General features: G+C 39.8%; 2 protein-coding genes across 6 annotated transcripts; both read right to left on the minus strand.

Moving 5' to 3' along the window:
• Positions 1-1,356: 1,356 nt before the first annotated feature.
• LOC135625873 (pentatricopeptide repeat-containing protein At4g39952, mitochondrial-like) lies at positions 1,357-5,570 on the minus strand. 5 transcript variants are annotated; one of them, XM_065130991.1, is made up of 3 exons: positions 2,654-5,570; positions 2,475-2,562; positions 1,357-1,748 (listed from the first exon to the last, which is right to left on the minus strand). In XM_065130991.1, exon 1 carries the CDS (start codon positions 5,499-5,501, stop codon positions 3,162-3,164), a length of 2,340 nt encoding a protein of 779 aa, XP_064987063.1. In that variant the 5' UTR covers positions 5,502-5,570; the 3' UTR covers positions 1,357-1,748; positions 2,475-2,562; positions 2,654-3,161. The 5 variants fall into 5 exon arrangements, with proteins under 5 accessions (XP_064987063.1, XP_064987062.1, XP_064987064.1 ...); XM_065130990.1 differs by having other exon boundaries at positions 2,472-2,562; XM_065130992.1 differs by lacking the exon at positions 2,475-2,562.
• Positions 5,571-9,487: 3,917 nt separating this feature from the next.
• LOC135625546 (zinc finger protein STOP1 homolog) lies at positions 9,488-13,998 on the minus strand. Its single transcript, XM_065130482.1, has 2 exons — positions 12,770-13,998; positions 9,488-9,821 (listed from the first exon to the last, which is right to left on the minus strand). The coding sequence occupies exon 1, from the start codon at positions 13,920-13,922 to the stop codon at positions 12,795-12,797; it is 1,128 nt and encodes a 375-aa protein (XP_064986554.1). The 5' UTR covers positions 13,923-13,998; the 3' UTR covers positions 9,488-9,821; positions 12,770-12,794.
• Between the last annotated feature and the right edge of the window lie 701 nt (positions 13,999-14,699).

Consider the following 14,699-nt stretch of genomic DNA (forward strand, 5'->3'; position numbering starts at 1 on the left):
TAGACTCTAACATTTATTAACTCAACTTGACAAGAAAGACTTATATGCTATGTTTTTTTAAAATATAGAGATTATTTTAGACATGAATAAATCATAACTTATTTGGTCCATAAGGATTAAAATGGATTAACTCTTTTTTAAATTTAAATTATACATATCATTATATTAATAATTTATTGCGAGTGAATATATCACGTAAGCAAACTCTAATGTCTATTAACTCAGACTTGATAGGAGGAACTTATATACTATGTTTTTAAAAATATAATGATTATTTTAGACACAATTAAACTATAATGGCTTAATTGGTTTATAGCAAAAATCGCATTGGCTAAAATGAACTTTAGTCCTTTTTAAAATTTAAATTATATGTATCATTATATTAATGATTTATTATGAGTCAACATAATATGTAAGAAAATTTTAACATTTGTTAATTTAAACTTATTGGAAAGATACTACATTTTTTAAAATATATGAATTGTTTTAAATACGAGTAAACCAAAATCACAATAACTATGAACCTTAACCCATTAGGATACAATCATCTATGTTTGGAATCAACTAAAACGCCCATACATGATTTTTTTGTCATGATCATAATCAAATTATCTTTTATTGTAAACAGCAAAATATTCTCAATACATTATCTAATACGAATACATTAAAAGCAAAATTTCCAGTTGAATGTTTCTCGCTGGTGGATGCCGAATGTTGATCGACGTGACAATTAGGACATGAATAATCCAAATGAGATGGTCATATAAACCTTGCAAAGCACAATAAACTTCTACAAGCTTCTTCCAGTCACATTTCTTTTACCTCAAGTGGCATAAGACTCCACCATCAAATGCATGCACCAAACACAAAGAAAAAAAAAATAAATATAAGAAACTCTTTGTGAAGAAGATAAAAAGATGCATACAATATATCATAAACACAAGATTGTTTCGATCCCCGAGATACCAAGTCTTACACTACCTAACTCTAGGAATGAAAGGACATTGCGTCTTCAAGTAACAGCATTTAGAATTCAACAGAACAATGCAGCAGGTCCTGCTAACCTTATTGGACGACCATACACCAGACACAGTTTGTGTATTCAATTTTCCATTTAGCTACTAGAAAACCATATATTGCATACTCAAATTTATTACAAGACCACGCATTCAATCAAAGAATCTGTCCCCATTTCATTCTGAATAAAAAAAACGCTGCATAGCTGTAATTTCTACAGATATATATATATATATATGATTAAATGATGCTTCTTTGAGTATTTGAGGCATCCATCCGAAGCCAAATTGTGCTGTCAGTGATGGTTTTCAGATCCTCAACTAATATATCACAAGAAAATACAGAAGTGTACTTACATTATTAGATAAAGCAACCATGTCAGGATGAGATCTCAAATTATGACAACCAAGTAGTCGAGCAGGATTCTAAATAGGCCATGTAATAATTTATGAAGCCGGCGACAGTGTGTCTCAGGATCCTGGACTAAGCCACTTGATAAATGAAAAAGAGACCTCCTGTTGCTGTCCTAGTCTCCTGACTGTGCTTCTTGTCAAACTCACTGGGTGCTCTAACCTTATTAGTTCTCTCTTCTGATTGCGTACTATGCACTTGTTCGTCCAATTGCTTGTGCATCAAAGCAATGACAACGGCATCGCCGGTCAAACATCTTTGTTACAGGTTCCCTCTTCTTCTCTCCCTTCACTCTGGATATCCATACTTGAATAGAAATGCTGCCACAGAAGGTACAATTTTTAGAATTAGTTATACAAAGCCTATCTATTGTACAATAATACAATAGAAATGAGGTGTTCAATGTTATTCTACAAAAAAAAAATCATGTAATACATCTACAAGAATCCCTTTTTTTTTGTTTCGTCGAGTCTTAAGATTATCAATGACAAAAAATAATTAATATGATAGAGATGTCTTACATTTAATATTTGAATCTTAGAAACTATATATTATTCTTATGGTGAGAATTGGTTTCGTATGTCCCACTAATTATTATTCTTCATACTCTATTATTGGATGTCAATCATGTAACATCCTGATTAGTTTCACATCAGAAGTGGGCAAGATTAATATTGACTTATAAGGGTCTGATGAGTGTACTATGGCCAGTGGTTTAGATCAAATGAAATTGATGGGCCAGTTAGCCCATCAGGCTCGGGTTGTAACATTTGATATTAGAGCCGATCTAATGTCTGGGCATGATAAGGGGGCTTGAAAAAGAAAGGGATACTCATGGATAGAGTTAGATGACTCATCATGTCATAGAGCCATCACTAGGTTACGTCTCACATGCACTATGCTAGGCCTTAACAAGGATGTCAAGCCTTTGAATGAAGGAAATTGTAACACCCCGATTTTGTAGTCTTGTCCATGACTACCACACTTACCAATGAATACTATATTCATTATGGAATGCAATGTGACTCAAGATCAAGGAATACCACCACCGATTTTGTAGTCTTGTCAAGCCCGATATCCTGTCCATCCTGGAGCTACCACCACTGACCCAAACCTTCCAAGAAACACACCAACCTTGTCCAAATTCAACTTTCAGCTCTGAGCAGTCCAACAGTACCAAGCCAAAAAGAACAAAGGACAGCAAATATGAGACAAGAATCCTCACCTGTAAACTGTCAGATATTCCTCATGATTCAGGTAATCTGATTTGGTAACCCAATATAAGCACTGTTATCAAATGGTCTCCGACGCTCATATGATAATCACATGTCCGATGCACTGTGCTCAAAGGTTAAATGTTATACATCATGCAAGGCCTATTGAGTAGGGGATGAAGCAGTATATTACTTGATGCTGATACTTGTAAATGCTCCTTTATCGTCTATGTCTCACTTCTATCTCAATCGATCGAACAAACTGCTTTGTTCTGTTGCAGCATGCCATTTGTCAACTTCTTGGCCAACTCTATTTCTTTACCAAGACAAAATTGTCAAGGTTTGATTTGGGAACCATTTAGCAAAATGCACAAGCTTGCTGTAACCACAGTCAAGTAATGGATCATACTTCTTTTTGGATCATAGCGAAATTTATCAACTTGACTTGGAAACATCGAATCCCATGAAGGTAGGAAATAGAACACTCATCATCACGAAAATATAAATCATTCTGCCATATTATGTGGCACTCCAACCAACTCGTTTTGTCACCCCTCTATGCTTCATCATCTTCCTCAACGTCTCCACCTCCTTCCATCTACCAGCATGACTATATATATTAGACATGAGAATATAGTAACCATCATTCTCGGGTTCTGATTCAAAAGCCTTCCTTGCAACCCGCTCACCCAATGCTACATCATCATGAATTTTACAAGCACCGAGCAGAGCTCCCCAGATCCCACCATCTGGCTTGACTGGCATCTTAAGAATCATAGCTTCAGCCTCTGATAGATGACCTGATCTACCTAGAAGATCAACCATACAAGCATAGTGCTTAAGTGTGGGAGAAATAGAATAGATCTTCATTTTATCAAAGAGCTCTTTCCCCTCATTTACCATTCCTGCATGACTGCAAGCAGACAGAATTGCAAGAAATGTGGCATCATTAGGCCTGACACCCATCTTCTCCATTTCTCTAAACACCTCAATTGCTTCTCTTGCATAGCCATGGATCCCATATCCTGAAATCATGACATTCCAAGAAACAATATCTCTTTCAGGCATAGAATTAAAGACTTCTCTTGAGACCCCGAGCTGCCCACATTTAGCATACATATCAACCAATGCTGTTCTAAGAGAGACATCATCCTCTAATATCGTTTCTTTCACGTAATCGTGTATCCACTTTCCTAGGTTGATAGCCGCCACATGAGAACAAACTGAGAGCATAGTTATCAAGGTTGTAGAATCGGGCCTCACATCTCCCAAGAGCATTTGATAGAAAAGGGACAAAGCAGCATTTGAATATCCAAGACGAGCATAAGCTGCTATTAAAGCATTCCACGTGATAACATCTTTACTTGTTTGTTGAAATATTCTCCTGGCAAGATGAAGCCTTCCACATTGTCCATACATTCCTACAAGCGTATTACAGATAGATATATCTCCATCAAGTGCAACTTTTATAGTGTGGCAATGGACAGATCGGCCTAAGAACAATGCCATCAAGCGAGAACAACAAGAGGTCACAGTCACTAAACTGTTGAGATCAGAATCAAAGCCTCGAAACAGCATTTCTCTAAAAAGATCCAAGCACTCGATGTCCAGTCCCATTTTTCCATATCCAAAGATCATTGAATTCCATGACTCCGCATCTAGCTGGCCCATTATATTAAAAACCTTTCTTGCAAGATGCAACATTTCAAACTTGCAGTACATAGAGATCAAAGCATTAACAACTGATGGACTCAATTCATAGTTTCTTCTCAACATAATGCCATGAAATCCCTTACCTTCACAAACGCTACCCATATCTCCAAAACTTACCAATATGCAACTGCAAAGTACTCCATCAGTCTCTACTCCTGAATCTTGCATTTTTCTAAGCAGCTCCAAGCCCTCAATTATGTGGCCTTTTCTTATATGAACCACTACCATTGCGGTCCATGAGACCACATCCCTCTCTGCCAATGCTTGAAACACAAGAACAGCCTCGTTCAAGCATTCGCATTTTGAGTACATTGAGAGAAGTGACGATTTCAGAGAATCAAAATCCTCCATTCCGGCTTTCAAAATGAAACCATGGAGACACTTCCCTTCCCTCAATGCCCCCAAGCTTCTGCAAGCTTGCACACCGGCTTCCACTGTTCGAGAATTGAGCCGCTCATCTCCATGATCAGCGACCCGGTGCATCTCCTTAAGGCACGCTAAAGCCATCTCAGACTCCCCGTTCCTTACGCAACCAACGATTAGTGCTGTCCAAGTAACCACATCCCTCATCGTCATTTCATCAAACACCCGAAAGCCACCACCGACCTCCCCGCACTTGGAGTACATGTAAACCAAAGAGGACCCAACGACAACTGAATTTTCCGGCAAAAGGCCAAACTTTGTCGCGCTACCATGGATGCAAGAGCCGATATCGAGATCGAGGAGCTCAGAGGCGGCCGAGACGGCCATGGGGACAGTGAACTCGTTAGGGGGGGCGCCGGAAGAAAGCATCTGGCTGTAGAGGGAGAGGGCGAAGCGGAAGTCTCCACAAGAGAAATGGGACTTGATGGCGGAGTTCCATAGGAAGGTATCGCGGGGGTTGGAAGGGACGGCAGCGGCGAAGACTCGGAGGGCGGCGTCGGGGCGGCGGAAGACGGCGTAGAGGGAGATAAGCTTGGCGGCGAAGAAGGGGTTGGCGGAGTGGCCAGCGGCGACGAGGAGGCCATGGTGGCGGCGGAGGGAGCGGAGGTCTGGGGTGTGGGAGGAGAGGAGGTGGTGGAGGGCTAGATGGGGAGGCTGGGAGAAGGCGCGGTAAGGGCGGAGGAGGCCGCTTCCGAGGGGGACGCAGAGCTTCTCGAGGAGCATTGGTTGTTGGATTCAGCTACACTCACGAACTCGAGCGCGGAGATCCATCACGAGACTGCGCACAACAACCGTCCGTAACTGCCAATTTAAGCGATGACAATGTTTTCGCCATTTAATATAAAATTACGGCATTTAATATAATATTTCTTTAAAAAAAAACATTTATTTAACATTTAGATCTATTCTCCCACAATATTTGCATAATTTAGGCATTAAAATTTGGATCAATACCAACAAATAATAGTTTTTCATTTGAGAAAGTCGAGTAATTTTGAACTTATTAGGAAAGTAAGAGATGTTTTAATCTTCAATTTTCAAAAACTATTTTCAGAAAGAAAGTGATGAACCAAATAATAGGTTTTTATTTATTTATTTATTAGTTTTCAGCTTTAAAAATATAAAAGATATTTTTAAAGCTGAAAATGTCTCATAAGTAGAATTAAAACACCCAACGAAAATGTGTCATAAGTAAACTTACCAATGTATTTTTATATATTTTTTATTTCTATAATAAAAAATAGTCTCTATTCGAGTTGAGTCTTTATTCCGTTCAAATCTTTTGAACGCAGCAGAAGCCAAGAAACAAGGATTTGTCCGTAATTTTGTAGCTTAGTTGACTTATGCCAACTTAGCGTTGACTGTGGTCTCCTTTCAGAAACAAGGATTTTGTAGCTTAGTTGACTTATCACTCCCTGGTCAAAGATGGTCAAACCCGACCTGATTGACGCACCATGCACGAGCCCTATTGAAATAGCCGTGCGGCCTAATTAGCATGTAACATCGGAAGCTTCTCTTATTTTATTACCACAGCATTTGCCTCGTGAAGGAGAAGAAGGCATAAACTACTTGGATCGATGTCCACACGGTTCCTTCGACGCACCGTCCTTCCTCCTTTTCCCCCATATAAGACACAGAGAAGCGAGGCTAGAGCTGGTGCTCCAGGAACTCCTGAGATGGCTTTGGGAGATGCCGGGGAGAAGAAAGAGGGAGATGCGGCGACGATGCTGCTGATCTCGCGCGCAGAAATAGGCCATCCTATCGATGCATCGGCTTGGGGCGACGAGAGGAGGATGAAGGAGGAGTTGGTGACTTGGGCAAAGGCAGTGGCCGCCATGGCGATCCGTTCGGCTCAGCATTTGCGGCGAGAGGACAGCACGTTGCGAAGACGCTACATTCCTTACTAATTAGTTAGTCCTTGTTTCTTGTATGCCCACTGGAGTCCGCCATTGTTGCTCGTGTTGTAGTTCCTTTGATTGAACTCCTCTTTGTATATGATGAGTGCAACATACTTGTGTTGTTCGTGAAATCAATATATAGCTCACCCTCACGTATATACACAGTACCAAGAAAACCAGTGAAAGTGAGATATCTCTTTTCATCATGATTGAGTTCTAATGAGCTCAATATTACCATTTGAATATCGATCATGAGTTGTCTGTGCTATCACTATTGGGTCAAACACTTGGGGAATGAAATCTCTTTATATCGTAGCATGGTTAGAATTGAGAGAATCCCGAATTCCAGTTGGTCCACCTGGGTCTTCTTCATCTCTCTCTCTCTCTCTCTCTCTCTCTCTCTCTCTCTCTCTCTCTCTCTCTCTCTTTCGCGGCACACACATGGCTGTTCTATGCCGAATTACCAGTTGATGCACCTGGATCTTCTTCTTCTGCTCTCTCTCTCTCACTCTCTCACTCAGACACACACATACACACACGCATAAACTACCCCAGTTGATGCACCTGGGTCTTCTTCTTCATCTCTCTCTCTCTCTCTCTCTCTCTCTCTCACTCTCACATCTTCTTCTTCTGCGTCTCTCTCTCTCACACGCATACACACACAAACATCAAGATCGGGGAATGATATCACGCTCGCCATTTCGCGTTGGTCTTCGGTGTACGTTTGTCCTTGGAATATTTCATCCTCCAAAAGACAGCATTACCGCTAAACTTCTGTCCTTCTCTCTGACTTCTCCTGCATGTGCAGTGGCTATTATATATCAGAATTCAATGTTTTTGGCGCAGGTGTAGCCAATGATTCTAATACATAGTGTTATGTTGACAAAGCCAAAATCGAACGCGGCATATCTTTCAGGCCTCCTTCTCACTTTACGCGGAGGCATATATTTTGTGTCGAGAAAGATTGAACATTCTTCCAGCCAAGCACTCATCTTTGACGGTCAAAATTACTCTTATTTATTTATGTTTTGGAACCTTTTTTGCTTGCCATAATCTTGTACTGGATTTTACGAATAAAAAACATCCCCTTTTTCTGTGTTCATTTCAATATTGTTTAGAAGTAGTGTATTTATCCTTACAAATTTATATATATTTCTCTCTGATGCGTTTCCTTCCAGTCACAACTAAACATTAATATCTGTTACTAGTTTAAATTCAAATAACATGAAAAATATTAAAGCACCTAATATATCCTTAAGATAAATATATGATACATTGATATCCATCAATCCCAAATGGTTGCCCAAACTCCAAAAAAGCCAGTGTGAAATCTGATTCCTTTTCTGCTCTGCTAGTCTGCTGAGTGCATGAGCAAGCAGAAACCATGTCATCCTACAATCCGGTGGGTCTCAGTTTGTGAGTGCTTTTGTTCCCATACATAATGTCGCACAAGCAACAAAGGGAGACCAAAGAATATTATACTGCAAAGGAATTGTGACACGACCATCACGAGCTTCTGCAGAGATCTCCAACTCTCCATTGTTTATGGATCGATTCCCTCTGCAGCCACAGAACGAAGCTGGTGTCCACGCGTTTCCTTGGACGCACATCGTTTCTACTACACTAGCGTGTTCCTCGTTCTTCCTCCTCATCTCCTCTATATATTGCTTTCTTCCGAAACTGTTGGCACAGACATGGATTTGAGAGCTCCGTTCGTACCTCAAGCCGCCGGAGAGGAGAAGAAAAGCAGCGCGGCGGCGACGATGCTTCTGGCTCCGGGTGCAAAAGTGGGTCAGCCTATCGATCCTTCCGCTTGGAACGACGAGGAGAGGATGAAGAAGGAGATAGTGGCTTGGGCGAAGGCGGTGGCCTCCATGGCGATCGGTTCGCTGCAGTGCTCACAGCTGGAGGATCGTTCGACGGCGTAATCCGGTCGTCTGGCTCGTATGAACATGTCGTCCTTTTTCTTGTGTGCCACTGCAGAGCTCTCCCACTGTAACCAGTTTTTTCCTTGCAGGGGTGCATTATTATTCTTGTATTGGGTATATTTTTACTTGAGAAGCACATTACTGTATTTTTTTTCTCCTTATCCAAAAATTAATAATTTGGAAAAAGTATTTTTAACATATTTTTTTTCTTAAAAATATCTTATTATAATGATGATCATAATGGAAGAAGGGCTAAAATTGGCCGAGGAATTCTGAGTGCCTTCTTATTATTCTAGGGTTTATCACGACATCTGGATGAGAGAGACAAGAAGATCCAAGAATACTTATCTTGATTTGACATGAGATCTTCCCGGTTGGAGACATTGTCGTTGACCTAAACTCCAAATCCAACTCGACATGACAAATGACAACCAAAAGGATAATTATTTATGCAAGCAAGCCAAATTACGCCTGTCAAGGTCTATTTTAAGTTCAAATGGAATAATTATCCATTGATTTGATGGTCTTCAGTCATCATCATCTTAAGTTAATAATTATAGATCCAATCTTTTATCATTGGAAGCTTTTAAGTAGATCAATCCCCCTCCTCAGACGTATACTAACACAAGTGACTCTTTTGTTTATTTAAAATAATAATTAAAAATTGATTTAGTGCATTTATTTATTTGGTAATAGCACATGAGTGTTGATATTGCAAGTACATAAACATGACTACAACATCGAGAGATTCTTTTATCTCGATCAAGCCAACATATAATTAATCTGTGATTATTCTTCGATCATAAGAACAACAAAAGTCATAATGAAGATTAGAGAACAATGCAACTACCTGATAGAATATAAAGTGCATGGACATAGAATATGCTTAAAAACATATGATAAATGACTTTCTTATCAACTCCATCTTATTAAGGTTGCACCAAAAATATAAAAAGAGAAATGTTGTACAACTAATTATTATAAGTAAAATTAGATAGGAAAAGGTAGACCTTAAACATCATATATACAGATACTCTACCCACACGCTTGTTCTTTGCATCTTGTACTGTTTTACAAGCTTTCAGAGTGGAAGTGATGCCCTACAACTTCCAGAGCCTTGTAATGCATAAGTTTAGCTCAGGTCAAGATGAAAGATTCTGGAGAATGCACCAAAATGCGTTCTGTCTCCTTGTCGTTGCCCGGAGATGACGAAGCATCTGAAAATTGAAGTAAAACACAATGTTTGCCACATCAACAAGAACAAATCGATGAATAATATAAAATTTGCATCTTCTCTTTTTCTAAGCTTCAAAAGAATTAAGTCTTTGTAATCTTCCACATTAGATCATGTGCCTACGGCAAGCTTTTACTTTGATGCCTTCTTCGACCATGTCACAAACAAGTTAATCAAGCAAATATGTACCTAGGTCTGTCATCTCTATAGGCAACCTGTTTGATCGCTAAAATGGACTGCCCACCAAAAACCAGATACAAGAGGGTTGGTATGTGATCACCTAAATTACAAGAGGAACAGTTGGGAGGATTCGTCTGCTCACCATCCCTACACAAGTCTCTGTGTCAAACAGGCAGGTTAGGATACGAATTTTTATTTTCAATACCACCAAATGCACGAATGCTTACACAGTTGATGCTACTGAACTACAACAAGCTTACCCCAAGTCTCCTCGCCCTAAGGTTTACAACCTGATATTTTTTACTCCAATTTACACGATAGATAATTAATAATGATACTTTATCAGAACAAATCAAATTAAGAGACTTTGCATAAATTTCAATTATTTTATTTTTCCCAAATTTGCTGCCTATTGACAGCTTTCTCCAGCTAAAGCACCACAGCATTAAAAAGAATATAAAACACATAGAAGGCAATGTAAATTAATATCAAGTATTTGAATGGTTATAGAACTTCTTATACCTTAAATATCAATAATGCCTATTGGGTGGAGTAGCTTCTTTCATGAACCATTAAAGGAGTCACTTGAGGAACCAAGTACTTTCTGCTTTGGGACCCGAACAAGCCTAATGGTCTCTGCTGCAGTGAAAATCTCATCTCTCTCTATTTGTTTTAACTCAACTAGTACAGGCTTGACCCTTCTCCAGTAGTCCACTATCTCAGAATCAGATAATATAATAGTTAAAGATATTAAGCTGGACAGGAAGTTGCAATACCAGTCTTTAATTTCCTTTCTATATCAGAAAGGAAAGAACACCCATTTCATTTTCTTACACTTGCTACATAAACCTCTCTTACACATCAATACTCTATAGCACAAGAAACTGATGTAAGTCACAGGGAAAGGACTGGCCACAGATAATCTGTGAGCCAAAAGATGCCCTATATTAAATAAAATATAAGAATCTTTTTTGCCGTTTGCATATTACAACATGCAAAATAAGGTTAATTCAAAGAAGAAATCATATATTCATAGTGGTAGATGGTAAGTAATGACAATAGATACCAAGTTTTGCAAATTTATGTAAGAAAGGTAAGAAAACAGAAATATTAACAGAAGAAAGCAAGAAATAATATAGATATGAGAAACATAAAGGTTCAGAGCAAAAAGGACAAAAGGCAAAGACAATTTATTTGCACCAGAAAACAGAAACTGTACAGACAGACTTGTGAGTCATTTTTGAGAATCTATTGTTAGAAAAGTGAAAGACATAAAAAGAGAGATGGCCCAGAGTTACGAATGAATGGACGTAGAAATAAGACCAGTGCTCGTGACTGTACAAGACCCAATTTGAACTTCGACCCAGTTCAATCCAACTAAGATCCAGACAACTACAGGAAATGACTTCAAGGACTTGCAGGATCTTGAGGTACATATTTCCAGTCCATAGATAAGGACTAATGACAGATGCAACTTCACAAAAAGTCCTATACGCATGCAGAATGGAAGACTAGGAATTACTTATTGCCACAACTAAAAAAAAAAAGTCTAACCTGCAAAAGCCTGGCCAAACCCTGGAGGAAAATCCTCTACTGCATCAGAATTTTCACTTCAGCCCAAGAGGTAATCCATCTGCCTATGTTCTGGATATTTTCACTACTACATGGTGTAATACCCTATTAAAAAGATCTGGATATTTTTCGCTTTAACAACCAATACCACTCTACAAAAAACACAACTGGCTACTAAATATGAGATATAGTTGGATCCATCCATCCTATAAAGTGAAGTACATCCAATTTTTCTATTGCCTTGAAATTCCCAATTTTCTTGGTATATTTTTCATATATATAGTTTGCTTTCTCAGTCACTACTGCACATAATATGTCATTGTTAGTTTTGCCATTCCTGTCATTGTTGAAAATCATTATCTATCATTTCATCAGTTACCTTATCATTTCTTTGGATAAAAGGCACCATCCTTTTTTGAGCTGTCGTATGCTTCCCCATGACCTTAAACCTTTAAACAATAAATTTGAACCTTATAGTATTACCTATTATTGAATCTCCCTTCAGATGAAACAAAGGCAAGCATTCATCTAGATGATTTGATAGCAATCAATAGTCAATGTTAAAAAACAACAAAGGCAAAGCCATCCATGAAAATAAACCTAATGAAATTTTGACAGAATTCAGTGCAATCATCCAAGTGATTATTTAATTAATGATCTTTATCCTTCTACAGAGAAAGTGAAAAAAGTTCAAGATATGCTCTAAAAGAAAAGAAAGAAATTATAAAGAGCATACATCATGTCTAACATAAATATCATACAAGCTATTATACTAGCTCAATAACTGACATAAAGGAAGCTTTTTCACTCATCCGGCGAACAATAAATATCATTTGTGACGATCTAATTATACCTATCAGCAACCGAAGTAGGGGAACTCTTTGTATTCCCAAAATGCTCAAGTCCAATTCATCAAGTGACGCTTATAAGAAACTGCCCATTCTCCTATAGTCTCTGATATAGGGCAATTTCTGATATCATACATCCAATCCAACAAATATATCTTCCGGAACGAATATCATATTTCTTTGTGATTCATATTTTAGAGATCAAATTTTTAGAATCAACAAGAAGCAATAATGTAGCAAAAACAATGTAAATAAAACAAAGGCAAGGAACAAGGAAGTTAAGCAACCAGGAAGAACTATAGAAGATGCAAATATAAAGATGAAGACACACCTTTGATGTATTTCACACAGAGATGCTAGCGCATCCTTCCACTTCGACGCTCAATCTCATCAAAATCCTCCATTATGCCCTTAAAAAATTCAGAATCAAAACCCTCGCCATCCTTCTCTGCTCCTCCAATTCCTTCCTCTTCTTCTTCGTCTACTTCCAAAATCACACCTTTCTTCTTCACTTCCTCCTCCGCACCAACTTCAACCGCTGGCATGTGCCCCTCGAACAGAGTGATATGCCCAAAAAGCTTATCCTTCCTCGAGAAGCTTGTCCCACACGAGCACCGCCACCGGGTCATTCCGCAATGCTTGAGGTGGCTCCTAAGGTCAGCCACCACCGAGAAGTTCTTCTTATTGCACCGGTGGCAAGAATACATCTTGGGGCAGTGGCTCCTCTTGAAGTGGTTCTTCACGCACGCCACCGACTTGAGTGGTCGGAACTTCTTGTGCGCCCGGTTCCTGTTGCACCCGGGATACGGGCAAGAGAACCTAACTCTTCTCCCGGGTACCGCCTCCCCGCCATCCGACGGGCGAACTTCCCGGTCCGGCTTCGAGAGGGCTTCCAGGGTCTTGAACCGGTCGCCGTGAGCTCTCATGTGCATCCGGAGGTTCGCGTCACGCTTGAAACCCTTGCCGCAGATCTCGCAGAGGTGGACGTGTTCCGCCAGAAGCTCTGCAGCATCGATCTCCACTATGTCGTCCTCCTCCCCGATCGCCGCCGCCGGATCCGAGGTCGGCGGCTCGGATCCGTTTCCGAATTGGATGGACGGCGGACTACCGGATCTGGTCTCGGCGAAGCGAAGGGTCACTGCATCTCGAGAGGTGGGACCACCAGCGGCAGCGAAGGAGGGGGAGGGATTAAGCGGTTGGGAGGAGGCGAGGAGAGCGGCGCCGTTGAGGATGATCCCCTGGACGGCCGAGGCGATATGGGAGGAGACCATCTGTAGCTGGTCATCGCCGATGACGGTGCGACTGTCTATGGCATCAGAGAGGAAGCGGCGGAGGGAGTCCATCTTCTGGCCGAGGGCGGAGAGGTTGAGGAGGGGTAGGAAGGGGTCGTGGCTCGCCAAGGGCGCGCCCCCGGGGTCACCGCCGCCACCGCCGAGGGGCAAGAACGGCTCCTGGCCAGCGTTCCGACCGCCGGAGCCATTCATCTTGAGAGGGGCGGACGGTAGTGGTGGAGAGGAAAAGGGCCTCAGCTTTGTTGACGGTGAAGGAGTTCCATGTCGTGTCGACCTTTGTAGTCGCTAAAAGCGGATTAGCCGAAATGTGTCTTACCGTCTTTAGTCGACAAACGTGCGGAGCCCACGTTGAAGCCACACCTTTATGGCAGGTAGCTGAATGGGTAGCGTGTAGAAAGGTACTTAAGAAGCTTCTTTTAGAAAAAGCTCAGCTAACCTGTGTTGGTCGAGCCACCAAAAAGACCAATGGCTGATTCCAATGGGTCAAGGAGTGGGTCCCCTTGGCATTAAACAACCTATGGGAATGAGCTGCTTCCGTAATATTGCAAACTCCACAAGACTAGGGATATTAATTGATTAGCATAATGATATTGAAATTTAAATTAAAATTAATTAAAATTAAAAATTAATTAAAATTAAAAATTAATTAAAATTAAAAATTAAAATTTTAAAACTATAAATTTAATGATAATCATGAATAATAGAGGATAATATTTGAATGGCTCCATATTAATATTTGAATGTTCAACAAAATATTATTAGAAAAATTTAAACAATTCATATTAATATTTTCGGATGCACTAAAAATATCGTTTGTTTTAAGAAAATATTGTCATCAATCATTGTGATTCTTTCGTAAGGTTATTTTCTCGTTATCAATCTCTTCTTATTATTGTGTGTTTCTTATTCAAGTAAAATTATTCGAACTATATGTGTTATATAGCATTCTATATATGATATTATTTTTAT

This window comes from Musa acuminata, chromosome BXJ2-10, assembly GCF_036884655.1.
Source record: "Musa acuminata AAA Group cultivar baxijiao chromosome BXJ2-10, Cavendish_Baxijiao_AAA, whole genome shotgun sequence".
In the NCBI taxonomy this organism is placed as follows: Eukaryota; Viridiplantae; Streptophyta; class Magnoliopsida; order Zingiberales; family Musaceae; genus Musa; species Musa acuminata.